We start from the raw sequence: 27,790 nt of genomic DNA, 5'->3' as shown, positions 1-27,790 counted from the left end.
TATATGTATATATATATATTCACTGAAGCAAGAAAATCCACTCATTTTCAAAGGAAGGAAACTGCCTAAAGGTACAACGAATTCTTCTGAACTCCCTAGAAAAATAAAGGTAAGTTATATTGGGGATATCACCAAAGTTACATTGCTGTGGTGCATATCGCTTAACTCAGACAGTGTTCTATAATTATTATTATGTTTTTAAACTTCCGTTTTTCCTAGAAGCTCCAGGTAGCGCAGAGCCATAGTGGGGGGCAGGGAAGGGGGGTTTGGCCCTGGGCGCACATTTTTGAGGAAGCGCAATCATGCTCCCCCACAATGCTATGGATATTGATGGTAAAACCACTGGACTAAGGGATGGGACGTTTTTTGCAAATGAAAGAGGTACAGATTCTGAATCATTTTGCACAGGAATATTCTGATGTAAGAGTTGTGTATGGTTGAGACAATGGACTCTGTGGCTTGCACTGAGATTGCAGCAGCAGCATCCTGCGTTTGTCTAGAAGGCAAATCTGTCACACTGTGGTGCCTCTCACTAAAAAAAAAAAAATTAGTAGCCAAATATATGTGGTTGCACAGGTATAGCTTGTGCTCTACTGGCCTTAAAGATGCCTTGGAGGTGCTTGCCCCCTAGACTAATTTTGCCTTCTAGACTAATTTTCACTAAAGTTCCATGCTGTTCTATAGTATTGTCACCACTGGATTTGGTGGGTCTGTAGCAATGCTAACAAGAGCAAAGATTTAAAGTGGACAATGGCCTGGTTGACACATCACAGTAAGCCAGAGTATGGCCATATTATTATTATTATTATTATTATCATTATTATTCCTATACCACCTTTCATCTGACAACACAGGGCAGTTTATAATATAACACAAAAATGCATGCCATAGTAACCAAAACAGTAACTCCCTGTATACACACAGTTTAAATTGTCATAGATTTAATTAGCCAAAGGCCTGAGCAAATATGAATGTTTTTGCCTGGTGCCTAAAGATATGTAACAAAGGCACCCGGTGCGCCTCCCTGAGGAGAGCATGCCACATGGATGTGCTGGTTCCCAAAGAGGTGCTTGCACCCATTTTGGGGCCTTTTTAATTTGATACAGGACAGCTGCTAAGCCAAGGTTTAACCCAGAATTGTGGTTAAGTTCACTCTTTATCCATGAGGATGGACTGATATGATTATTTAACTTTTTTCCTCCTTTTAAAAAATGTATCTACTCCTTACAAGCTTCTGGATAGATCAGAAATATTTTTCAGTGATAAAAAAGTGGCCCTGTGCATTGGCGCTGGAGAAAAACCTCTCAATATACTGTTTTAATGTGCTAGCAAGGATGTTTTTCTCATAAATACCACAACAACTTGTTAACTTGGAGACCCAAAAATAACACAAGTCCTGGGGAATGATCCTGTTCTCAGTTTCTTGTTATTGACATTTTGTATCTCTTTCAAAATATTTCCAAAGTGTTCAGAGCCTCAACAGTAGACAACACATTTTAAAAATAAAAAAGAACTAAATGCCACTGTCACTCATTCCTATTATAACCCTTCTTTTTCAAAGAGCTCTCCATCAGCAACTGCAAAGGAGAGCAAGTTCGGTTAATGAAAAATGTCACTAGCGGAACAAATAACTAGCATTAACCATTCAGAAGTATAGGTTCTCTGATCATTGCAGAGGGCTCATGATGACACAGCAAGCTCAGAACAATTCTCAGATTCCTGCTTACCTATAGTACTTAGTTACAGTTCCCAGCTCAGAAGGAAACAAAGTTCTGGTGTACTATTAGGAGAGGCCGGAGTGGTAGAGGGCAGTCATGGATCACTGCTCTGTGGCAGCCTTTTTCTCTTACCTTCAGGTGGGGGGAGGGAGAGAGCGATAAAACCTCAAAATATTTGAACTACTGTGATGTGCTGCTTCCTGATCTCTCTCTCTCTCTCTCTCTCTCTCTCTCTCTCTCTCTCTCTCTCTCTGTGTGTGTATCTGTTTCAAATAGCTGGCTTCTACATTAAGGATTTATTATGTATATTGTTATAGGATTGGGGTCGTGGTGGTTTAGATGATATCCTTGGATCGCAGCCAAGCCTGTGATTTTTTTTGAATCTAGTAGAGGGAATCTGCTGAGCTGCTTGAACCTGTCTCTTTTGATACGATAATGGGGCTGGTAGACATCCATTTACTTGTTAGACAAGATGTGTTGCCAAACAGACAACTGAGATCTGGGGATTGGGCCTTTCTCCTGGCTGGGTGTTATGTCATCCTAAGAAGCAGGGGATAGTCTAAGTGTAAGCCAAGAGGTGAAAGGACTTAGAAAGGCTCCCCTTGTTCTCAGCTGAATCCAAAATTATGGTTTTGGATACTCACCCACCCAGAAACTAACGAGGAGGCAAGATCTGTTACAGTGTAAATGCTGTAAGTCCCTTCATCCTATGCTTGGATTGTATATATGTGTAAAAGGCCCACATATCCTAAAGATATCACAGTCTCCACTGACCCAAACTGTCCTGTTTTTACTGGGACTTACAGAATTACAGAAGCTGCCCCAGGTTCTGATTCCATCCCAGGATGTCCTGTGATTTCAGCCAAGGGGGTTCCGCACCTTTGCCTGCTGGCCAGCTGCTGCCGCCCACCACACACACACACACACACACACACACACAGAGGGCTGCAGCATTCTGAAGTACAACACCACTTCTGGACATTTGTCACTGCGGCCCTGTGTGTGTGTGTGTGTGTGTGTGTGTGTGTGGCATTGGGCAGGCGACAGCAGCGGGCAGGTGAGTGGCGATGTGCAGTGGCACGCAGTGGCAGGCATGGACACGCACAAGCTGGTAAGGTGGCAAGTGAGCAGCAGTGGCAGGAAGGGGGGGTATGGTGTGAGCTGGCCAGCGGTGGTAGCAACAGTGGTGTGGTTTCTTCTTGGGAAATATTGGAGCATATGCTGACCTTCATTCCAAGGAAACTAAACCCTTCATAAGTAATGGCAAAAAAAATGAGAGGCACAAATCCAAGATGGGTGACACCTGGCTTGAGAGCAGTACATGTGAAAAGGATCTAGGAGTCTTGGTTGACCACAAACTTGACATGAGCCAACAGTGTGACGCGGCAGCTAAAAAAGCCAATGCAATTCTGGGCTGCATCAATAGGAGTATAGCATCTAGATCAAGGGAAGTAATAGTGCCACTGTATTCTGCTCTGGTCAGACCTCACCTGGAGTACTGTGTCCAGTTCTGGGCACCACAGTTCAAAAAGGACACTGACAAACTGGAATGTGTCCAGAGGAGGGCAACCAAAATGGTCAAAGGCCTGGAAACGATGCCTTATGAGGAACGGCTAAGGGAGCTGGGCATGTTTAGCCTGGAGAAGAGGAGGTTAAGGGGTGATATGATAGCCATGTTCAAATATATAAAAGGATGCCCCATAGAGGAGGGAGAAAGGTTGTTTTCTGCTGCTCCAGAGAAGCGGACATGGAGCAATGGATCCAAACTACAAGAAAGAAGATTCCACCTAAACATTAGGAAGAACTTCCTGACAGTAAGAGCTGTTCGACAGTGGAATTTGCTGCCAAGGAGTGTGGTGGAGTCTCCTTCTTTGGAGGTCTTTAAGCAGAGTCCTGACAACCATATGTCAGGAGTGCTCTGATGGTGTTTCCTGCTTGGCTGGGGGTTGGACTCAATGGCCCTTGTGGTCTCTTCCAACTCTATGATTCTATGATTCTATGATTCTATGATTCTAATGGCATCCCAGGAATCTCTTGCCACTCAGAGATTAGGCTGCATGTAGCAACAGGTAATTTCCCAAAATTTCACATGGAAACATAGCACAAGTGTTCTCTCCCATGGATCATGATAACTCTCAGCCAGGCCCTGTCTTTGTAACTCTAAGGGCTTATCTACACTTCCTCTTGTTCTGCTACTTTTCCCCAGGGAAAACCACTCTTTAGCATACAATCAGAGCAAATAGAAATCAGGTTTCTCACAAACTGCTGTTTGTTCCAATTTGGAGCTAAAGAGCAGGTTTTCCCTGGGAATGGAGCAGGGCAAGGGGGAAACTGCTCAGATTTGTGCCTAGAAATTGTGGGTCAAGTGGAAAACCACTTGGACCTGTGCTTTCTAGACATGGGACAGGTAGAAGTGTGGACAAAGCCTTAGACACATAGTAACCAAGACTGCCATCCTTAGTTTGAGGACACATGGTTAGGATTGTGCTGTACCACGGTCAAATATTTACACTTTCTCTTAACACTAAATTCTGTCATTCAAAACAATAAATTGTGACTTACTGAAGAGGCCTCAAATCGCTTTAATGATCCCTGAAGGAAATCTCTACTCTAGCTAGACTGCCCAGTGTGCTGCTGTAGTCATGAGTTTTCTAAATCAGGGATGGGTTGGAGCAGATGATCTTTATGCCCCTTCCAACCTGATGATTCTGTTATTCGTGGGGAGAAGAGGGACCTGCCAGATCTTTGAAATTTACTCAATGAGTAAAGCAGGCTCCCTGTTTCAGAAGGTCAGCCAACTTACAGAGGCTTATGAAAATGGCAAGCAGGGGCACAGAGCTGGCATGCTCAGCCCTAAGGGGCCCCCTCACATAGTTTCAAATTACACAGGTAAGGTGGGTGTTTTAGTGGCATAGATATATTGCAGTTAAGATGACAAATGTGTCCTGGTTTCTTTGCTTTTCAGCCATGATCCTGCTCATTTTGTGTGCATGCCTGGCGGCAGCGCTGCATCAATCTGCTGCACAGGTAGGACCTTGGTTTATTTGTAGAATGTGGGGTGTTCATAAAAGGCAAACTGGTTCCTGATGTTTTTGCTAAGGCCACCTATACTAATCAAATCCAAGGAGATCTTGCCAGGGAGTGGGAAAGCACTTTCACACCCACCCTTCAAGGTTCATTGAGGTCTGTGCTGACCAAGCTTGACATGAGCATGTCTGTGCAAAATAGCCCAAAGCTGCCAGGCAGGTGCCCAACTTGCTCCCTTTTCCTCCCTCCATATTTTTTGCTACCTAGAGAGCAAAATCCTGCCCCAACCAGGCTCAAGGTGCTTTCCTGCTGGTGACTGCAGATAGAACCCATCTGCCTTTGCTAGGCCAGCAGACAAGACGCTAGATGAGCTTCTTTCAGAGAAGACTTTTAGAGAACTGATTTCACAGCTCATACCGCTCTGGTGAGTCACATCCAGAGGACAGAGCACTAACAAATGGCCAAAGGAATTTGAAATTAATTATTCTCATTTATTACAACCAGATTATAGGTTTGTAATTTTCTGTTTTTAACTCTTCAGTTTTTGTAGGGTTTTTTTTTAATTATTTCTGCTGTATATTTGTTGTTCCCTGCTGCTGTTTTAGTATTAACTTATAAATGACTTTCTATTATTCTCCAAAGAAATACACAAAATGTTCAAAAAGGAGGCAAAGGGATTACAAGAGAGTTCACAGGGAATAATATTATTACAGTAATACACGATAAATAAGCTACTTTACAAATTAAACCTACTATGAACACTTTAGATTTATTATATTTTTTTATAAGATATTTATTAAAGTTTAAACATTACAAAGAAAAAAAAGAAAAGAGAAACAAAAGAAAAATACAAGCAATAAACAATTACAAAACCTCAGAAACAAAAATAAATACAGTAATACAAAACATCAACAATACAAAAAAGGCAAAAAACAAAAAACAAAAGCATTTAAAAAACCCAAAAAAGAACAAACAAAAATAAAAAGGACCCTGTATTTTCATGTCCTTATCTTTCATTTGCTTATTTCCTCGACTTCCTCACACCTCCTTTTTTTGTATTCTAGTTCAATTAATTATTCCAGCAAGTTCTTTCCCTCTTTCTCAAATTTAGTTCCATAATTTATCTTAACACAATTTAGCCTTAAATTTACCCCTTTACCCAATGTTGATCTATTCATATTTAATTCTTTATAGTATTTCTACTAAAGTCATGTAGCTTCTTTCCAGCATCCTTCTAACATTCATTAATTTTAGAATATTTCTGTAAATATACTTTAAATTTTTTCCAATCTTCTTCCACCGACTCTTCTCCCTGGTCTTGGATTCTGCCAGTCATTTCCGCCAATTCCATGTAATCCATTAGCTTCATCTGCCATTCTTCCCTGGTAGGTAGGTCTTGTGTCTTCCAGTGCTTAGCAATGAGTATTCTTGCTGCTGTTGTGGCGTACATGAAAAAAACTCTGTCCTTCTTTGGCACCAATTGGCCCACCATGCCCAGGAGAAAGGCCTCTGGTTTCTTTATAAAGGTATATTTAAATACCTTTTTCATTTCATTATAGATCATCTCCCAGAATGCCTTAATCTTTGGGCATGTCCACCAAAGGTGAAAGAATGTACCTTCAATTTCATTACATTTCCAACATTTATTATCAGGCAAATGATAAATTTTTGCAAGCTTGACTGGTGTTATGTACCACCTGTAAATCATTTTCATTAAATTCTATTTTAAGGCATTGCATGCCGTAAACTTCATACCAGTGGTCCATAACTGTTCCCAGTCAGCCATCATAATATTATGTCCAACATCCTGTGCCCATTTAATCATAGCAGATTTCACCATTTCATCCTGAGTATTCCATTTCAACAGCAAGTTATACATTCTTGACAAATTCTTAACTTTAGGGTCTAACAATTCTGTTTCCAGCTTTGATTTTTCCACCTGGAAGCCAATTTTTTTATCCAAATTGTACGCCTCCATTATTTGGTAATAATGGAGCCAATCTCGCACTCTGTTTTTTAATTTTTCAAAGCTCTGTAATTTTAATCTGTCACCCTCTTGTTCCAAAATTTCCCAATACTTCGGCCATTTGGCCTCCATATTGAGTTTTTTCTGGGCCTTTGCCTCCATAGGTGACAGCCATCTTGGGGTTTTATTTTCTAACAAATCCTTATATCTTATCCAGACATTAAACAGTGCTTTTCTTACAATATGGTTTTTGAACGCTTTGTGTGCTTTGACCTTATCACACCACAAATATGCATGCCAACCAAATACATTATTGAAACCTTCCAAATCCAAAACATCCGTGTTTTCAAGAAGCATCCATTCTCTCAGCCAGCAAAAAGCGGCTGATTCATAATAAAGTTTTAAGTCTGGCAGGGCAAATCCACCTCTTTCTTTAGCATCAGTTAAAATCTTAAATTTTATACGAGGCTTCTTGCCCTGCCAGACAAATCTAGAAATATCTCTCTGCGACTTCTTGAAACAGTCCATTTTGTCCAAAATTTGCAGTGATTGAAACAGAAATAACATTCTTGGCAATACATTTTTATCACAGCAATTCGGCCTAGCAACGATAGCTTCAAATTTGACCATATTTCTAAATCTTTTTTCACTTCAGTCCAACATTTTTCATAGTTATCCTTAAATAGATTCACATTCTTAGCAGTCATATTGACCCCTAAATATTTCACTTTCTTAACCAGTGTCAGACCTGTCTCCCTCTGAAACTTCTCTCTCTCAATCACATTCAGGTTTTTCTCCAGAACCTTAGTTTTCAGCTTAAAACCAGCTACCTGACCAAATTATTGAATCAATTCTAATACTCTTTTTGTACTTGATTCTGGCTCCTGTAAAGTCAATACTAAGTCATCTGCAAATGCTTTCAGTTTGTACTGTTTAGCTCCCACTTGTATACCTTTAACCAATTGGTCCCTTCTAATCATATTTAACAGAACCTCCAGGACCGAAATAAAAAGCAATGGAGAGATTGGACAGCCCTGTCGTGTTCCTTTCTCAATCTTGAATTCTTCCGTCACTACGTTATTCACAATTAATTTAGCCTTTTGTTCTGAGTAAATTGCACCTATGCCATTTCCAAAACTTTTACCAACCCCCATCCCCGATAAATTCTTCTTCATAAAACTCCAAGAAATATTGTCAAAGGCTTTCTCCGCGTCCACTAAATCAGAACTGCTTTAGTGTTAATCTTCACTTGTAGCTTTTCTAGAATATTAATTATATTCCTCGTATTATCAGACAAATGCCTGCCCGGGAGAAAGCCCGCTTGGTCTTTATGAATTTCTTCTGCTAGCACCTTTTTTAATCTTTTAGCCAAAATGTCTGCAAAAATTTTATAATCCACATTAAGCAGTGATATGGGACGGTAGTTTTTAAGTTGCGTCTTTTCAGACTCTAATTTTGGTATAAGTGTAATGTATGCGTCTTTCCACGACTCAGGTGCCCTTTTCCCTTCCAATATTTCATTACAGACTTCCTTTAATGGTTGTATTAACCATTCTTTCAAAGATCTGTAGTATCTAGAAGTCAGTCCATCCGGTCCTGGAGATTTACCTAATTGCATATTCTGAATGGCCCCTTCTACTTCCTGATCCATTATTTTATAATCTAGCATTAATTTATTTTCTTGGGAAATTTTTTGTAGTCCATTTATTTCCAGAAATTTATCAATGTCCATTTCATTCTGCTTTTCTTGTGTATATAATTGTTTGAAATACCTCTGGAAGCACCTTCTAATTTCAGCTGGATTCTGTATATTCTTTCCTTCCACTTCCAGATTCGTGATAGTATTTAATTTTTGTCTTTTTTTCAATTGCCAAGCCAGCAGTTTCCCACACTTATTTGCCGATTCAAATGTCTTTCGTCTCATCTGTTTAATCTTCCATTCTATTTCCTGATTCATCATTTTCATATATTGTACTTGGTAAAGCTTTATTTCTTTTAAAATTTACTGGGACTTTGGTTTCGCCCTCAGTTTCTTCTCTCCTTCCTTTATTTTTTCCAAAATTTTATCTTTTTTCTCATTTTGCATTCTCTTCTTAATTGCATTCTGTTGTATCAAAAAACCTCTCATTACGGCTTTACTTGCGTCCCAGATTACTCTTTTTTCCACTGTAGTGTTCATATTCATCTCAAAATAATCTTTCAAAGTTTTTTGGGCCTTTTTAATAAATTCATCATTCCTAAACAAAGAGTCATTCATCCTCCATCTGAAGGAACCAGTTGGCATTAATTTCATTTCCATCTTCACAGCATTATGATCAGAGCTGGTCTTTGGGCAAATTTCAACCTTGCTGATCTTTGGAGCCAGTCCTCTAGTTACCCAGATTTGGTCAATTCTTGTCCATGTCATTTTTGCCTCCGAGAAGAAAGTTCCCTCTCTTCCCAGAGGATTCTTCATTCTCCAAATGTCAATTAAGTCTAAATTTTCAGTCATATCAAAAAATGGTTTTGGTAGTCTTCCATCCTTGGTGATTGTTTGTCTTTGTGCCTTATCCATATTCGTAGATACAACACCATTCATGTCTCCCATTAAAATCATATTGTAATCCAAATAGTCCATCAAAATTTCATGTTGCTTTTTGAAGAATTCCGATTTCCCTTCATTTGGTGCATAGATACCTATCACCAAAAATTTATCTCCTTGAAATTGGATTTCAATTGCTACAAGTCTTCCTTGTTCATCTTTAAAGATAAATTTAGGTGATAGGTTCTCCTTTGCGTAGAGAACCACTCCTCTTTTTTTAACTTTATCCGATGAAATAAATTCTTGGCCTAATTTTTTGTTGCTTAATAATTTCCTGTGTAACCTTGTCATATGCATTTCTTGTAAACAAATCAAGTCCAGTTGCTCTTTTTTCAATAAATGAAACACTCGTCGCCTTTTCTCCGAAATGTTAAGGCCATGCACATTCCAGCTCAGGGCCTGCAGCGCCATCCTGAGACTACTTTGGTACTCCTCCAACTGCCCCCAGATCTTGCTCCTCTTCTGTTGGTGGTAGCGTTGGCTCCTTATCAGGGGGGTCCAATCCAAAAGACAGTGATGAGGTGTCCAAGGTATCCAAAGTATTTTTTTTTTGCACTTTAGATTTATTATAACACTGCTATTGTCTTACAAAAACCAAATAAAAGCATGAAATTGATTCCTGTCCTTGATATCCTTAACATTTGATATCCTTAACATTTATCTGATGAATTTAACTGATAAATTTTAATCACAGGGTCTCAATTGCTTTGCATATATTTATACACCTTGATTTTATCCCCATCGTTGTTGTCAATTTTATTATTCCTAACGGTTCCCATAATTTTCTGATCAATTCTATTTTAGCTGGTTTTCTACTGTCTTTCTTTTTAGCAAATAATATCCATTCAAAGGATATATACAAGACTTGTGTCTAGTGCTTTTTAGATACCCAATACTTTACAAAGTTCAGTAGATGCATGAATGGGTTAATAATTACGGTAAGCCCACAACTTAAGCAGGGGTTACATTGCAGGGCTCATGCCTAAAGCCAAAATCATGTAGAGTCAAAGCACATTGGGTTCAAAGGTGGGTGGGATTGCCAAAGTCATTTTTTCCTGGAACCCTGCCCCCTTTCCACCTCTATCTATCTATCTATCTATCTATTGCCACAAGTTTAAATCTGTATGCACACAAGTTGCAATATTACTGTATTGCAGATATTAATATTGTGCAGCATGAAGCAATTGGATGCATATAAACTGAGTCCTTTTGGAACAAAAATTGTCCAGACTCATAAGTATTATTCAAAGTTTTACTAACCAGAACTTCTTCAAAAACAGGTACAAAAACATCCATGTTTTTCATCCAGAAAGTTTTATAAAACATATGCATATTCAAGCATAGGTTCTTCTTCTTAAATATATAACTTAATTACAATCAGAGCTGAAATCAAGGCTCTGTTTTTCCCATGGCCTGCACTAACCTGCATCGAGCCGAAGGCTATGCAGCTTCTTGAGACGCTTCATCATCACATCCTTCCCTGACTGTGCCTGGGAGCAAATGGCCAAGCCAGCTCCCTTTCAAAATGGTGACTTTGCAATGGAATACCTTAATCACATGATCAAGGAGAGTTAAACACTCACATGAACGCTGGCAGAGAACAACAACTTAGCTAGAGCTCAGAGAGAGCTTCCTTCTGGCTTAGTAGAATTTTCCAACGTTAAACCCTTTGTGACATACATACAAACATCCTCCACTCCAATGTGCAATTAAACAATTATATTAACATACTGTACTCCAGTTTGGATGACTTCGTTGATAAGCACAATTACCATACACCAAGCACTTTCTGCCTCAGGACAGCAACCCCTCATGTGATAATAGTCATTTTTCTTTTCTTTGAAGAAGCAACAATGCCCCCCTCCCATTTACCCAATATTTTACTTCTCCACAAAGTTTCTTTCTTAAACAAAAAGTCCCATACTTCATCTGTGGTTACAGTCTGCATATTTTTCTTCTCTTTTTCTCTATAATGGAGTTTTCCTTGATAATTCTCTTGTAACATTATTCTTGTTCTTCTCTACTGTAAAAATTAAATGCTATTTTTAACTGTTAATTTATAAGTTTGTATTTAATAAATTTGGGTCATTGGTTCAAATATATGTCTCCAAATGTAAACCATTCTGGGCTGAGTTTATTTTCATGTGACCTATCAACTAAAAAAGATTTATTTGCTGGGAACTCTTATCTGCATCCCTGTGTTAGCTTGTCAATAAGGACGCAGTCTCAATTTCTTTTCTTTCTGTTTCACTTTATGTATATAGTGTACATGATTCACATTTTAAAAGTTGCTCCATAAATATGAACACACACACACCCCATAAAAAAAAACCCCCATAATGGCTCATTATTGGACCAGGGCATTATGCCTTGAGTACTTCTTCCTCCCTTCTCTTGCAAGCTTTGGTGTAAGATTTCTGGGGTTTACTAAACCATTGTTTCCCATTATGCCTCAACCAGAAAAGTGTGGCTTAAGTTGTAAGTGTGGTTAGGCTATGGTTTGCAAACCAGCATTTGGTTGATGCTTAATTCACAGTTTCCTAGTTCTGATGTAATGGGAAACTGTGGTTTAGCAAAGCCAGAAAACTTGCAAAGGGGAGTGAGAGAAAGGTAGAGGAGGCAGAGCAGGAGGAAACACACAGGCACAGGCCATGGTTTATCAGTCTGAGATGGTTGCATCTGAACACTTGGCCACTGTCTCTTTGGTTGCAGGTCTCTGACCATTTCGCTAGTTTGAGCACCATCAATGAAGACCAGAAAAAGGAGATTGTGGACATACACAATAAGCTACGGAGAGAAGTCCAACCACCTGCTAGCAACATGGTGAAGATGGTAAGACACATTTTGAAAACCCAACAGAAATGTATTCAGGAACAATACTGGCATTTTTAAAATTAATTGCTGGGGGGGACCATTTGTTAAGGTAGGAAAATTATGAAACCAGAGCAAAATATAGTGGACAAGATATTGCAACATGGTTTTGTTTTTACCTGTTGCATTTTATCTAGTTAAGTCACTCTGAAATTTTGTTTTTGGTAAAAAGTGGGTAAAAAATGTAATTATTATTAACAGAGCTACAAATATCTCCATTAACCGATGATGAGTACATAAACTACTACACAAGTAAATCCAATGTGATGTAAGGATTGGAGTGGCAAACTAGGTCTCAGGAGATGCAGGCTGAAGTACCACTAAACCATGAAGCCACAGCTCAGCCTCCTGGCTCTCAGCCTAGTTAACCTTACAGTGTTGTGTGGCTGAAATAGGAAGAGCTGCCTTGAGCTCCTTGGAGGAAAGTCAAGATACACAAACATAATAAATGAATGAATTTGGCAACATTAGCCATTTCTGGCAATGAGTTTCCTATTAAGTGACCTATTTGCAATTGCTGTTTACCCAAATTCCACTCTTAAATGCTTGGTTACAGAAAAAAAATGTCAAAAACATTGCTAAATAAATCTTCCTTCCTTCCTTCCTTCCTTCCTTCCTTCCTTCCTTCCTTTCTTTCTTTCTTTCTTTCTTTCTTTGCAAAAATAGACTAAGATCCAAATGCAGTAACAAAAATGCACTTGATTCGACTAGATAAGTAAGAGAAGCATAGAAAGAAATCCTGGGAACATAATGTGCTTCTAAATACCTATAATTTTAAAAAGGCTTGATTTCTACCATTGGCCATGATTTATTGAACCAGGCTTGTGCCAATAGCTGAGAAATTGTCTTTCAGTGTTTAGCTAGAACATCAACATCACCATAGTTACAAAATCCACTGGTAATTGATGCATTTCTGGGCATTACTGTTCTACAAACTTGTAACTCACTAATGTATTTTTATCTGTACATAGGAGTGGAGCGATGATATACGAAAGATTGCACAATGGTGGGCAAACCAGTGCACATTAGAACACAGTGCGGCGTCTGATCGAACACTAAGTAAGTAAAGAACCCATCTTCCAGCAAATATGAGTTCAAACAGATTATTTAAAGTGGAATTTTGTTAGAAGACATTAAATCTATTTCATGAAGAAGAGAATAACAAATATTTAATGCAATATTTTTCTTTGGGAAAAAATAATTTGAACTTTTATTTTAATTCAGTCCAATATCAAAAGAAACGCATGAGTGGCACATTTAAAATATGCCAATTGGCCTTTGCAGCTGAATATCTTCATACCACACTTGAGGCAATATATGCAGGTCTTGGAATTTGCTCCCAACGTTTGGGGGTTGGGAATGCCTTTTCAGAACTGGAGTCACAGAAGCTGCCCTGTACATACAAACCTATCCATATTTCTCTTTTGAACCAAGCCAAAGACTGTTCTCCTTGAAATGTCTTGCATATACTCCAGTAAGTCTTCCAGCAGCCGTAATCTCTGCCATCTATAGCAAATGGTATCCAGGTAACAACCTGAGTGCTGTAAGTTATACATTTACAGTGGTGCCTCGCAAGACGAAATTAATTCGTTCTGCGAGTTTTTTCGTCTTGCGAATTTTTCGTCTTGTGAAGCACGGTTTCCCATAGGAATGCATTGAAAATCAATTAATGCGTTCCTATGGTCAAAAAAAGTCCAAACAAAGCAAAATTTGGTACAAAAAGAGTTTATTAACTGCTCTTTAAAGTCACACATACTGTAAAGAGCATTTCAAAAATTGAAGGAACAATAATTTAAGTTTCTAAACATGACAGAAAAGCATTTAAAAATCACCAAAGTGTACTGTACATACATTTCCTAAGACTCTGGGGGACAACTCGAAGAAGGTTCCTCTTCCACTCTTTGCTTCTTGCTGAAGAACCTGTCCATGGTCTGCTGCTTCATCCGCCTTTTCAGCACCTCCCTGAAAGGCGACATGACGGTCGTATCAAAAGTGTTCGCAAGGTCATGTGCAACGTGCTTGTTAGGGTGGTGCCGCTGTACAAAAGCCTGCACATCCTTCCACTTCATGCAAATGTCCCTCAGTTCTTTGGAGGACAGCCGTTCCTCAGTTGCTTCCTCCTCTTCCAGCGAGGCCTGCTCCTGCGCAGCCTCTGCCTGCAGTTTGACCAGCTCCTGGGTGGTCAGCTCGTGGTCGTGCTCCTCCACCAGCTCGCAGACGTCCTCCTCTGTGACCTCCAGGCCCATGGTCCTCCCCAAGGAAACAATCTGCTTTTTCATTTCCAGCGTAACCTTCTCCTTCTTCCTCTCGCCGGCCTCTGCAGCAGCAGTCTTCTTGGGCCCCATGGCAGCACAGCTCCTACCTTCGCAACCCCCCCCCCCCAAAAAATCAGTGTTTCACATCCAAAAAATTCAAAAGCACCAAACCTCCCAGAAAACACACAAGCTTCCAGATTCTTGTAAACCCCTTCTCAACAATTCCCTGACCCCCCCAGCCACCCACCACACAGAAATCCAAACCCAGGAATCTTTTTTTTTTTAACAACAGCAGAGTGCCCCAATGGTCACAAAAAAATAATAAAAATGCAGGAAAAAAACACACAAGCTTCCAGATTCTTGCAAACCCCTCCCCAACACCAAGTCCTTGAATTCCAAACACCCCAACCCAAAATCCAAACCCCCCCAAAAAAAAGTTTTAAAAGTTTAACTTACCAAATGGCTGCAAAAGAAGTTTTGGAAAAGCTTCAAAAATCGCCAAAGTCTTCTAAAACCTCAAAAAAGGCTACCACACCGCGTGCTATGAGTTGCTCCTCGAAGTCAAGTCGCAACTGCACCTCTTCAAGCAATGCACCCTGGGTATTAACGGTTTTACGAAAAAGGAAACAAACTTGCAAGACGTTTTCGTCTTGCGAAGCAAGCCCATAGGGAAATTCGTCTTGCGAAGCAACTCAAAAAACGAAAAACTCTTTCGTCTTGCGAGTTTTTCGTCTTGCGAGGCATTCGTCTTGCGAGGTACCACTGTATACATATGAATGCCCAAGTGAGGAACTACAGTGAAATCTTGCAGTGTTGCCATAACTTGAAAGGGAGTCTGACAGAACAGGGGTGGGGGGAAATCTCCAAGGGGGAAAGGGGGGAAAAAACACTTTTCTCCTTCCCACCATCCTGAAAGCTGACCCCACTATCATGTAAAAGTGCTGAAGTGCTAAAGTTTGAGATTGGTGTCAGCCCTGAAGTTGAGCCTTTTGTTGGTCTATAGCAGGCAGAAACTTTCCAAAGAGTATGAAAAGGAACATTTCCCCCTTCCCTTTCCTCTTCTGTCCTCTTCTGTCTCCTGAAACCTTGAGTCAGGAGCTCAAGAAGGTACCTTTCCTCCTCCTCCCCTTGTCTCTCCCTCTCTGGGCTCGTCCCCACTTCTGCCTGCCCTGTGCCCACAAAGCAGGCCCCCAAGAGGTTTCTGCTTCCCAAACACAGGTCTGAGTAGTTTTTCTTTTGTCCCGCCACTTTCCCTGAGAAAACCCACCACTCTGCAGAAAAACCAATTGTTGTTTGTTCTGATTCAGTGGTAAACGGCAGGTTTTCCCAGGGGAGGCAGCAAGACAAGGAGAAGTGTGGATGAGCCCTTATTCTCTCTCCCTCTCAGTCTCTCTGCCAACACCCTCAATATTCCATGGCCCCATGCTTCCAATCTTCTGTGGGTTCTGCAAGACAGTGATCGCCGGTCCTTGTCAGGCTATTTTGGTTTGTGCCTATTTAGATTTATTTCCTTTCAATTTTTACAAGTGAGCATACTTCTGTGTACCTTGTATGCAGAAACCTCTGCCATTTAGAGGTGGATGCATTTCACTGCAAAGCTGATAGGCTGAGAAGACCACCAGCACGCCACGTAAACAGCATTGGTGACCACATGCTTGAGATGGCAGAGGGTTTTGCCTACTTGGGTTCCACCATAACCAGTAATCTCTCCAGTGACACTAAGCTGGGCAACCATATTGACAAGGCAGCTATGGCAAAGGCTCGCCTCTCCAAAAGGGTATAGGAGAATGGGATGCTAAGGATCAACACCAAGAAGAAAGTCTACCAGGCTTGCATGTTCAGTACACTGCTGCATGGAAGTGAGTTGTGGGCAACTAACACCCGCCAAGAGCAACACCTCAGGGCCTTCCATATGTGCTGTGTCAGAAAGATTTGGGGTTGCAAAACCATGTAATGTCAGGGGAGAGACTTCCTGGCCCTTTCATTCACATACAAGAGCAGTTTGATAGTGGAATGGACCTCCACCTCGGAAGGTGGAGGGCTCTCCATCACTGGAGGTGTTTAAGCAGAGGTTGGTTGGCCATCTGTCATGGATGTTTTGGATGAGATTCCTGCATTGCAGGGGGCTGAACACAGTGATCATTGGGGTCCCTTCCAACTCTACAGTTCTATGATTCTGTGATTCTATTACAGTGGTGCCTCGCAAGACGAAATTAATCCGTTCCGCGAGTCTCTTCGTCTTGCGGTTTTTTCGTCTTGCGAAGCACGGCTATTAGCGGCTTAGCGGCTTAGCGGCTATTAACGGCTTAGCGGCTTTAAGAAAAAGGAAACAAACTCGCAAGAACTCGCAAGACGTTTCGTCTTGCGAAGCAAGCCCATAGGGAAATTCGTCTTGCAGAACAACTCAAAAAACGGAAAACCCTTTCGTCTTGCGAGTTTTTCGTCTTGCGAGGCATTCGTCTTGCGGGGCACCACTGTACTATGTTTTATGTTTACTGTCAGAGGCAGCAGGTCTCAGTATAAAGATAAAGGAGAGGTTTCAACAAAGGAAGAATGTTAAATTTTGTATTTTTTGTGGAAAACCAATAAATAAGTTTTGTTAAAAAAAGAATTAGGGGTAAGGTCATTACAGATTTATAGAAAAGAAACTAAGTCCTAGACCAGGGTTGGCAAAAAAATTTAGCCGTGGGCCAGTCCACTGTCCTTCAGACTTTGTGGCGGGCAGAGAAGCTGCACTGGGGGGGGAGCTGGAATTAGAGGTGATGGGGCAAATAGTCCTCCTCCCCACCCCCCAACCCCAGCCGCTGCGCTTACCTACCCAGGGGCCACTGCTGCTGCTTCTCGTGGGTAGACAGAGGGAGCTTGTCCACTCCGCAGGAACACCAGGGCAGCGGGGGCAGGAAGATGAGCGGCGCGAAAGGGCTGGCTCCAGAGAGGGCCTACTTAAAATGGTGCTCAGCCAGCTCAGCCCAGCCCCCTTCCTCCTCTAGGCAGGGCAGGAGAAGCCAGGAGGAGGGAGGAAGGAGGCGCCGCCGCAGTGGGGGGGGGATGGAATGGCGCAGGGGGAAAATGGCACAGCCTTAACAAAAGAATCCCCATGCTGATCCACAGATAGTCCGCGGGCTGGATCCTGAAGGCAATCGGGCCTGATCCGGCCCGTGGCCCTTAGTTTGCAGACCCCTGTCCTAGACAGTATAAATGCTACTTTTCCTGAAGCACATGCAGAAGTAGGCAAGCCTTCAAGTTCTTGTAAATAATTGTTTTTCCACTTGCAGATGGCACATCCTGTGGTGAAAATCTCTTCATGTCAACTTCCCTCAAGAGTTGGACTGAAGCCATTCTGAGTTGGTATAATGAAAGAGATGACTTTCTGTATGCTTCTGGAGCAAAGACGGAAGGAGCCGTGATTGGCCATTACACTCAGGTACTATGACACTGGTCAGAGGTTAAAAGTTTGAACTATTTATTTACAAATTTAACTAGCTGTTTCAAAAGTGTTTGGAAGGGGCAGACTAGCAAGCAGAGATATCAGTTATTATAGCAGAACAAATATAGCAAAATATGTCAGTTCTCAAAGCCCAAGAAATGTAACTGAGGATACTGTCAAAAAATTTCAAAATCAGTTAAGCCTAAGCTTGAAATTCAATGACAATATCCAAAATGCATTAGCCTTGCTGAATGTTGCGCCATGGTAAAAGAAACGTTCACTACCTGGCTAACATCTTCATACTTTTTGAGGTTTCCAATTATTTTTTTAAAATAAACTATTTTGCTATCTTAAATTTCTCAAAGCAGTTCACAAGAGTATTTGAAACAAATCACATGGACCCAAATGCCTTTGCAAGGTAGACAGAGAGGTTTTTACTCCTGAACAGCTCTTTATGGGAAGTAAGTTTGAATACATTGCACAAACTGCCGATTCTATAGGAGAGGTTTGCATCAGTGCATGTCTCTTAGACTGATTTGTGATGAATCATCTTTATTATTTACTAGGGATGTAGGAGGGGAATTCTATTCAGTTTGCATTTAAAGGCAAACCTATTGCACTGTACATGTTAGGGGAAGGTGGGATCTGTGCAATAGAATTGCAGCACGGAGATAGGATGTGAAGGGCCCATTTCAATACTCCTTAAGGTTGTCATGGTGTGCACTCAGATTTACAGTGTGATCACATTCATGTTCATTTGTGTATCTGCAGGTGGTTTGGTATATTTCGCATCTAATCGGATGTGCTATTGCCTTCTGCCCAGACCAAGAATACCAGTACTACTATGTTTGCCAGTACAGTCCTGCGTATGTATTAACAGAAGAACTTGCTGCCTCTTGCAATGCTGTTTTTATCTTTAAGTTTAGGGTTAGCAGCCAACCTGTATTCTGTACCATTGACCAATAACATTGTACTTTTTTGAGAAATCCTCACAGGGGACTGGAAAACCAGATTCAGCCAGACTCCACCCTGCTGCTTCCAGTTTCCTCCAAGCTCTATAACAGGGGTCAGCAAAAAAAATTAGTCGCGGGCCGGTCCACTGTCCCTCAGACCTTGTGGTGGGCCAGAGAAGCAGAACAGTGGGGAAGCTGGAAGAAGAGGCGAGGGGGGCAAGTAGTCCTCCTCCCCACCCCACCCCAGCCCCAGCCGCTGCACTTACCTTCCCTGGGGCTGCCACCACCACCACCGCTGCTGCTTCTTCTTGTGGGTAGGAAGATGAGCACATCAGCTCCACTCTCTGGCCCACAGGAGCAACAGGGCCAGGGCGGCGGAAGGAAGATGAGCGGCGCAAAAGGGCTGGCTCCAGAGAGGGGCTGCTGAAAATGGTGCTCAGCCAGCTCAGCCCAGCCCCCTTCCTCCTCTAGGCAGGGCAGGGAGAAGCCAGGAGGAGGGAGGGAGGGAGGAGGCGCCACCACGGTGTGTGTGGGAGGGAGAAGTGGGCAATGGAATGGCGCAGCCCAAACAAACATAATCCCCACGCTGATCCACAAACAGTCCGCGGGCCAGATCCTGAAGGCCGTGGGGCCTGATCTGGCCCGTGGGCCTTCGTTTGCCGACCCCTGTTCTATACCTATTGCCCGCCAGAGTCTGCTTCATGCCATTTATATGTTCTGTCAGTACTGAGAGGTACAGTAAGGATCCTTTTCTGGTGCATATGGGAATGAGTTTCCCTTCTCTGCCTTCTCTCTTGGCAGCAGCCACCTGGGATTTTCTTCTGCATAATGTGGTCCCCTGTGCCTGGAGGTGGCATGTGAATGACACAACTCCATGAGGGCAGCCAACTGCAGGGGTCAATCCTACACAGTTGGCAGGTTTCAATCTTGACCTCCAAAGCGCAAACGAAACATATTATATGCTCAAAGTACTACTGCTGTGTAGTTCCTTTCAGTAATTGCTTTCCTTTCTTTTCAATGCAGCCTGCAGCATCTTGCTCCTATGTGGTGGTTTCCTCTACTACAGGAGGATAGGAAAATTGTTAAGCAAAACAAATCTATTTAGTTGGGTGCAGCACATAACCTGCCACTAGTTTTGTTTACCTATTCATATTGGTGCTTCCCTACTTGCGGCCTTCCTCATATGTCACTAGGGACTCAGCTACCTTAGTAAAGAAACAAGGAACTGAATGTGTTTTAAACATGCAACACCAGATGGCGCCAGAGAGCAGTAATTGTTTAAAACTACATTTCTCATAGGATTTTTTTCTTTTGTTAAAAAGATCTAATTTTTGACTAATTTATAGCGTTTTCCCCCTGTGTTTAAATCTACCCTATGTCTCATATTCATTGCTGAATATATCTTACACAATAAACAGGTAAAAGTATTGTCTCATGGCAGTTCACTTGGCTGCCAGCAGGTGGCACTGTGAACTGCAGGGTGATGGCAGACTGAGCTCCCAGAGCTATGGGGCCGTTGCAGCCGTGTTGCAGGGTGAGGAAGGGGGCGTTGTAACCCTTTTCTCTAATCGCAGTTATGCAGAGGCTGAATATGATTCCACAACAGCAACAGCAATGAATCGGCATATCCTCAAAAAAACACTTCACAAACAGCCCTGAGACTTGACCTCTCATTAAGAAAAGAAGTTTGGGGCTTCAACCTTAGCTTAAATTAAGCCCTGATCTTCAGTGCCTGCCAGTTAAACTTTGGGTAGCAAAGCCCTCTGCTGGGAGCTGGAATGATCTGGCCGAGGTCATGTGGATTTCATTGGATGGTTACTGGAACAGTTAAATAAAATCTGTGAATTCTTTTTGCTCAAAGTAGCTAATATGGTTTGGTTTCTTCACCCCATAACCTCCAAGGCACAAAATGTTCTGTTCTGTTTTGTATTGCTTTGTTTGAGTGTTGTTGATTTTTCTGATCAAACCTGGCCATGACCCACCCCAAACAGTGTTTGTTATGACCCCTGTATGCATCCCTGATCCGGACAGACAGTTGGAGGCTGCAGTGGCATCCAGTGTGGAGATGACTCTGGCTCAGGGTTCAGGGCAGTTTAACTATGGAAGATGGGGAGACAGCTGCTGCAGATGGACAAGAACACCCAGAGGAACACCCCAGGTCACTAGGGCCTATAGGGCCAGAGTCTGGACCCTCACAGGCCCCTTCCACCAGGGGCATAGCATGGTGGGGCCAGGGAGGCCGTGGCCCCAGGCACACAATTTTGAGGGGGTGCAAACTAGGTGCCCCCCCAAGGACCCCCATCCTGCCCTGCCTGCTGCCAGGGGTCTCTGGGCCTAGCCTCAATGCTGTGTCCCTGGCCCCCTCACTAAATGGCTGCCCAGCCAGGGCTCACTCGCTCCTTGCTTAATGAGCAGGCTCGGACAGAGGGATGCAGGCAAGGGGCAACCCCAGCATGGCCCAGCCCAGCGCTTCTCTCTGCGGGCATCAGGGAGAATCAGCCACCAAGGGTTGTGTCAGCCAGCTGGGCTCCCCCTGCACAGAGGGGAAGCAGCACAGCACACCCCGCTTGGCTCCAGTGGTGAGGGCCGGGTTGGCGTGGCAGGCTCTATTCATCCTCAGCGCCCTGCCTCTGCCTGGCATGCACGTGCAGCCACCCCAGGCATCGCCAAACAACACGATGCCGCTGCGTGCCAGAAGCAAACCAGAGGTGAGGTTAAGGAATGAAGGAAGAGTGCCAGTGGCCAGGGGGTTGTCCCTTTAAGGCTCTGAAGCAGCTCTGGAGCCTGAAAGAAGCACCCGAATAGAAGGCCTCAGTCTGCCCCCAGCCTTTGTGGGAGCAAGTTACTCGCTTGGTGCCTAGATGAATGATAGAGGGGTGTGTGAATGTGTGTTGAAAGTAGGCTTTACGTTAATGTTAATGGTACTGGCCCTAACCAACACTGGAATGTGGCCCCTGGAAAGCTCTCCCGAATGCAGTGTGGCCCTTGGGCTGGAAAAGATCCCACTGCCCTGATGCAGTGGCCAACATCTGTTTTTGGAGTGGGCATCAACTCCTCTAGCCAGCTGTTCTCTTCTATACCCCACACAGCCCCTTCCCCTCCTAACATATTTGTTGTGTGGAAGATTGAGCAACTGGTGCCATTTAAGAAGGCCATCTCTCAAGACAGAGGGGGGAAAAAGATATAAACTGCTGGTTTTCATTTATCATTCCAGAGGGAACATCAAAGGCAAGATTGCCACCCCCTACGAAGCAGGAGAACCCTGTGGGCGCTGCCCAAATGATTGTGACAAGGGATTGTGCAGTAAGTTTGAGAATGTTAAACTATTATGAGGCAAAAGGATACTGGCAAACTCTGAGTGCCCTTAAAGAAGTTTGTGAAATTATCCAACTAATCCTTGTACATGAAAACCATAACCCTTCTCTTAAAAACAAATATTCAACACCAGCTGGTCCCCAGAGTTTGCTATGGTGGAAAACATTTAGTCTGATCCAGCAGGAGGCGCTCCGAGAGAGTCATTTTTGTTTTGTTTAAATTTTCTCCAGTTTGTAACTCTCTCTCTCTCTCTCTCTCTCTCTCTCTCTCTCTCTCTTTCTCTCTCTCTCTCTCATTTTTAGCCAATCCATGCACGGAAAGAAATCTTTATAGCAACTGCGCAAGCTTAAAGGATCAAGTGGGATGTGATCATCCTATAATGGGAAAGTGTAAGGCTTCTTGCAAATGTCCCACACAAATAATATAAGGCTCCTGAATTTCTTACTTATACCAACCATCTCTTTGTATTAATATAACAATACGCTTTGCTAAATTAGACTATTGTTCATTTTTGATTATCACTGATCCATAGACTACTACAGGACAAAACCATTTTATATGTAAATGGTTTCTAATAATTTTTTTACATGTAATTGTAATTGTAATTGTTTATAGTTATTACAAAAATGAATTTAACATTAGAATTTTCCTCTCTGTCTGATCTGCAGTCAAACTAATAAAGCTTTTGAGTCTGAGAAAACAAAAGAAAATGTTTTGATTTCCTTGTGACTACGGAATGTAGCAAATTGCAGTTTGACCATTTGTGTGGACAGCAACAATCCCACAAAGAAAGAGAAATGGCCAGAACTTTACTGGTTACAACTAAGCCACTTTGACCTAGCAGAGGGTGCAAGGATCCAAATATTGGGCAGCCCGGCTCTGGGCAGAAGCACGCAGCCAATCTGCAGGCTGGGAAATGTTAGTGGAAGGTCAGAGAACTTTGAGTTCATGAGCCACTATTGCCATCCTGCAGGTCACAGGCATTCCAGGGTCAAAGCTGGTTTGGGTCCAGAAGCAACACCCAAACACCTCCTCAAGAGAGTCCCCATTGAGAAGCAGGGAGCCCAATGCCTGCAGCACCTGCCAGAAACTAAGGACAACATCATCAATAAATGTAACATCCATGCCAAAAATAACAGGGCTCTGGGGAAGGCAAAATCCCCTCCCCCAATGCCCAGCTCCATCAACTGGGGACCAACCTTTCTCCATAGCAAAGGCTGAGTGCTGCAAAACAAGAATTCAATAAGTTCAGGGCCAAGATGGCAATTGTCACAAGGCATGCCAGCTCTTCTCGTTTGGAGCTGACCCAAACCAGAGGGGAGAGGCTCTTCCTGCAGTCTGCCCCGAGGTCCCACCCCCAGGAGCTCAGCTGGCCTACCTGATTGGTGCCTGGGACACAGCCATGGACCACAGTGTGGCTGGTCTGCAGAACACCATCTGGCCATATCAATGAGGCAGTCAAGGCCCCCCCCTCCCCGGTCATCACTCCATGATGCACATGATGGTCAGTTTTGACTTAGTGGCCTATTCCACTAGATTCACAAATTTGATCTTTGCCTTACCCGATTATTAGTTTTTCTGACTTTTAATAATATTACTAACATTGCCCATTCCATGGCATTTTGTGTTGTTTGTTCTTAAGCATCATGGTCCAGAGTGAGGAGAAGCAGCAAAATGTGTGCTTGGTAGGGGTCCTGTGAGCTTCATCTTCCTTCTTGCCCACCCCCACCTTGCTGTGCCATTCTGCCTCTCCTGCACCTCCTAGGTGAGCCTGCTACCCTCAGATGCTGTGGAAGTTGATGCCCCATGGTAAGACTCAGCTGCCAGCTCAATTGGCTGCTGTACATGGAATGGGATAGGAGAGGCACCGTTTTTGCTTCAGGCAGCAAACTGTGTTGGTCCAGCTCTGTACAGTGACTGTTGGCAAACTGTTCCTATGGGTAATAATGTAACTTCTGCTGCATTTGAAAGCCATTTACCCTTTTCCAACTTTCAGGTTGACGACTGGTTCATGTGGCTAGTTCAGCCTTGTTTGGAATTTATTTATTTTTTTTAAATAATATTTATTAAGAGTTTAAAAGTTACAAAAAAGAAAAGAAAAAGAGTTAAACAAAGCAAAGAAGCAAAAAGAAACAACAAACAGAAAACAACACAATACAATGCAAGACATATAAAACAAAACAAAGACCATTTTAAACAATTTCAATGTCATATCTTTCATTCGCTTGTTTCCACGACTTCCCCCCACCTCCCTTTTTGTATTCCACATCAATTAATTATTTCAGCAATTCCTTTCCATCTTCCTCTGTTTTCTATCCTATAATTATCTTAACATATTCTAACCTTATTTTATTCCCTTTAATGCTCAATTAATCTATTTATACTTAATTCCTTATAACATTTCTGCTAAAGCCATATAACTTCATTCCCACTTTGTTCTAACATTCATTAATTTTGCAATATTTCTATAAATAGTCTTTAAACTTCCAATCTTCTTCCACCAGCTCTTCTCCCTGGTCTCGGATTCTGCCGATTCCCTCAGCCAGCAAAAAGCAGATGATTCACAATAAAATTTAGAGGTGTGGCAGGGCAAGTCCACCTCCTTCTTTAGCATCCGTTAATATCTTAAATTTTACTCGAGGCTTCCTGCCCTGCCATACAGATCTAGGGACATCCCTCTGCCACCTCCTGAAACGATCCCTCCCATCCAAACCTTGCAATGTTTGAAACAAAAGCAACATCCCCGACCTCACCGCAACCCTCGTCCCCACCACAGCAACTCGGCCCAACAGTAGCAAATTCCAGAGACTTCCAGGGTCAGCGCCATCGGTAATGGCGGAATTCCTCTGACTAGGAGGAATTTGCTCTGTGGAAACCGGGTCTGGCTGTCACGGCGAAGGCGGAGACCCTTCAAAAATCACAGGAGGGTGAAGCCTGTGAACGTGGGATTCGGCGGGCACCTTTTGCGCCCCCCCCCACTCGTGGGGAACCCCGATTTTGGGGCTCCAGAGCGAAGCGGGGTGAGTGGCACGGTGCTGTGAATCGACTGCTTTTTCCACGGAGCGAAGCTGCACAGCCGTTGCCGAGGGGCGCTGACTTTTTCCTGTGGACAATTGGATTTTAAAAGTAACTACCCGTGAGTAGGATAAATTGGAAGATTTTAAAGGGGGGAAAAGATTTAATTTGGCACTGAAGCGGGGAGGCTCAAACAGGATCATAGAATCATAGAATCATAGAGTTGGAAGAGACCACAAGGGCCATCAAGTCCAACCCCCTGCCAAGCAGGAAACACCATCAGAGCACTCCTGACATATGGTTGTCAAGCCTCTGCTTAAAGACCTCCAAAGAAGGAGACTCCACCACACTCCTTGGCAGCAAATTCCACTGTCGAACAGCTCTTACTGTCAGGAAGTTCTTCCTAATGTTTAGGTGGAATCTTCTTTCTTGTAGTTTGGATCCATTGCTCCGTGTCCGCTTCTCTGGAGCAGCAGAAAACAACCTTTCTCCCTCCTCTATGTGACATCCTTTTATATATTTGAACATGGCTATCATATCACCCCTTAACCTCCTCTTCTCCAGGCTAAACATGCCCAGCTCCCTTAGCCGTTCCTCATAAGGCATCGTTTCCAGGCCTTTGATCATTTTGGTTGCCCTCCTCTGGACACGTTCCAGTTTGTCAGTGTCCTTCTTGAACTGTGGTGCCCAGAACTGGACACAGTACTCCAGGTGAGGTCTGACCAGAGCAGAATACAGTGGCACTATTACTTCCCTTGATCTAGATGCTATACTCCTATTGATGCAGCCCAGAATTGCATTGGCTTTTTTAGCTGCCGCGTCACACTGTTGGCTCATGTCAAGTTTGTGGTCAACCAAGACTCCTAGATCCTCTTTAAGTTCAGTCATATCAGGTGTCAGCTCGTATTCATCAAATCGTCCTTGTATGGATGGGACTCTCTCTCTCTCCAGTTGAATTACTTTAACTTCAGCAGCGAGGGTTTTCTCCTTAACTTCATCCGCAGTTTGCCGTATCAGGATAGATTCCTGTATCAATTTCTGGGTGGTTTCTGTTTGGAATTTATTTGCCATCATTGCAGGGTCATCATCCATCTCACTCATTCCATGATGACACTGTATACTGCTTTGCTTGGTAAGCATCCTGAGGGCTTCATTTTCCCACTTGCCCACCCCCACCTTGCTGCCCCATAAGATTGTGGGAACAACTGTGTTAATTCTCCCAGCTCATTTGTGCCCCAGAAGGATATGGAAATGTCATTGAGGAAGTCCATGTTGAGCTGTGTCCAGGTTAAACTGCAGAACACACTGGTATGTGCAGGCAAAGGAATGAATGGAAGAAACTTAAAAGTGCAGTAAAACACGTATGCTGCAGTTCTGGAATTTGTGGTTTAGGAATTATTCCAGTTCACCCAGAATTCAGGAAGAGTGGGATGTAGGAATGCTCTGGCACCAACCAGAAGAACAGCTGTACATAGCTTTGGGACTTCCTTAGTGGGAAGCAATGCACAAATCTAACAAACCTATACAATGAAAAGCTGTAATGGCCTCCCTAAACTAACCATTTCTCTTTACCTGTCGCCTCTTTTCAAATGAAACCTATCTATTCCAGATTCTCAATATAGTGCGTCTAACAAAATGATTTTTCAAGTCCACATTCACTTTGACCTTGTCATACGACATATCTCCATGTCATCCAAACCTCAAATCATGGCATTCTAATTCCAAAACCCTCCTATTTCTTAGGATCACCCACTACAGTGGAACCTTGACAAAAGTCCAGTCTATTATAAGTCGTTTTGGACTAAGTCCAATTGCGATCTGGAAATGAGTGCTCCGGGTCGGGCCCAGCTGCTGTTTTTGGGGTCGCTTTTCATTGTCTGGTTCCTGTTGAGTGTGTTTCCTTTGTTAATTGAGTCCCATTTGCTAACTGAGGCTTCCTATTTGAGTCTGCCAGCTGTTGAGTCCCGTGCACCCAAGCAACACAGAGGTGATATTTGGAGGTTTTGTTTTTGCTTTTTTAAAAATTTTAATTTTTTGCATTTTGGTTTGTGTGGCTTTTTCGGTTTTTTGACTGTGGCTTTGTTTTATGGGACTGACCTGTGACTGTGCCTTGTGACTTCGTTTTTGTGACTTGTGTTGTAACTGTGTGGAACCTAGTTCAGCTACTGGTTGACTGTGTGACTGCAAAAATGGATAAAAGTCCCCCATCCAAACAATGGCTATCATCAGTGCACGTAAGAAAAAAAAGAAATGTTAATTTTTTTCATCTACAATACTGTCTTATTTATTTTATAGTACAGTACATTGATTATTGCCTTCATTTCATGGATCAATGGTCTCGTTAGACAGTAAAATTTGTGTTAAATTGCTGTTTTAGGGGGTGTTTTTCATTGTCTAGAACAGATCAATCCATTTTCAATTACTTTCTATAGGAAAGCACGCCTTGTTTTAAGTCCACTTTGTTTTAAGACCGGACCTCCGGAACGGAATTTCCCAGCTGCCAGCCACCTAGTCGCAGCCTTGTTTCCTGGGGGTCAGAGCCTGGCACGATGGGAAAGCTGTGTCTGGGTATTCCTCTGAATGGCGGCATTTGCTTAGCCAGCGAACCAGGGAACATTCGGAATGGAAAGGAGGAGCCAAGCATTCCTCCGAAGGGTGCCAT

At 42.8% G+C, this 27,790-nt stretch overlaps 1 protein-coding gene across 1 annotated transcript; it reads left to right on the top strand.

Moving 5' to 3' along the window:
- Window positions 1–22,690, top strand: LOC308472503 (cysteine-rich venom protein helothermine-like). The gene is made up of 8 exons (XM_080997497.1): window positions 1–109; window positions 4,684–4,745; window positions 12,005–12,124; window positions 13,135–13,222; window positions 17,694–17,842; window positions 18,617–18,711; window positions 22,013–22,101; window positions 22,416–22,690. The coding sequence occupies exons 2-8, from the start codon at window positions 4,686–4,688 to the stop codon at window positions 22,538–22,540; spliced, it is 726 nt and encodes a 241-aa protein (XP_080853623.1). The 5' UTR covers window positions 1–109; window positions 4,684–4,685; the 3' UTR covers window positions 22,541–22,690.
- Window positions 22,691–27,790: the final 5,100 nt, after the last annotated feature.

The sequence above is a fragment of the Podarcis pityusensis genome, assembly GCF_964106645.2.
Source record: "Podarcis pityusensis genome assembly, chromosome: 3".
NCBI classification, from domain to species: Eukaryota; Metazoa; Chordata; class Lepidosauria; order Squamata; family Lacertidae; genus Podarcis; species Podarcis pityusensis.
The sequence above is the reverse complement of the archived record's forward strand: the minus strand, read 5'-3'. Positions and strand labels throughout refer to the sequence as shown.

Excerpts from the sequence above, each read along its gene's own strand:
- LOC308472503 (XM_080997497.1), top strand. The coding sequence starts at position 4,686 with ATGATCCTGCTCATTTTGTGTGCATGCCTGGCGGCAGCGCTGCATCAA. Across the intron at positions 17,843-18,616 it reads TGATTGGCCATTACACTCAG|GTGGTTTGGTATATTTCGCA; the intron begins GTACTATGACAC and ends GTGTATCTGCAG. Across the intron at positions 18,712-22,012 it reads GTTTGCCAGTACAGTCCTGC|AGGGAACATCAAAGGCAAGA; the intron begins GTATGTATTAAC and ends TTATCATTCCAG.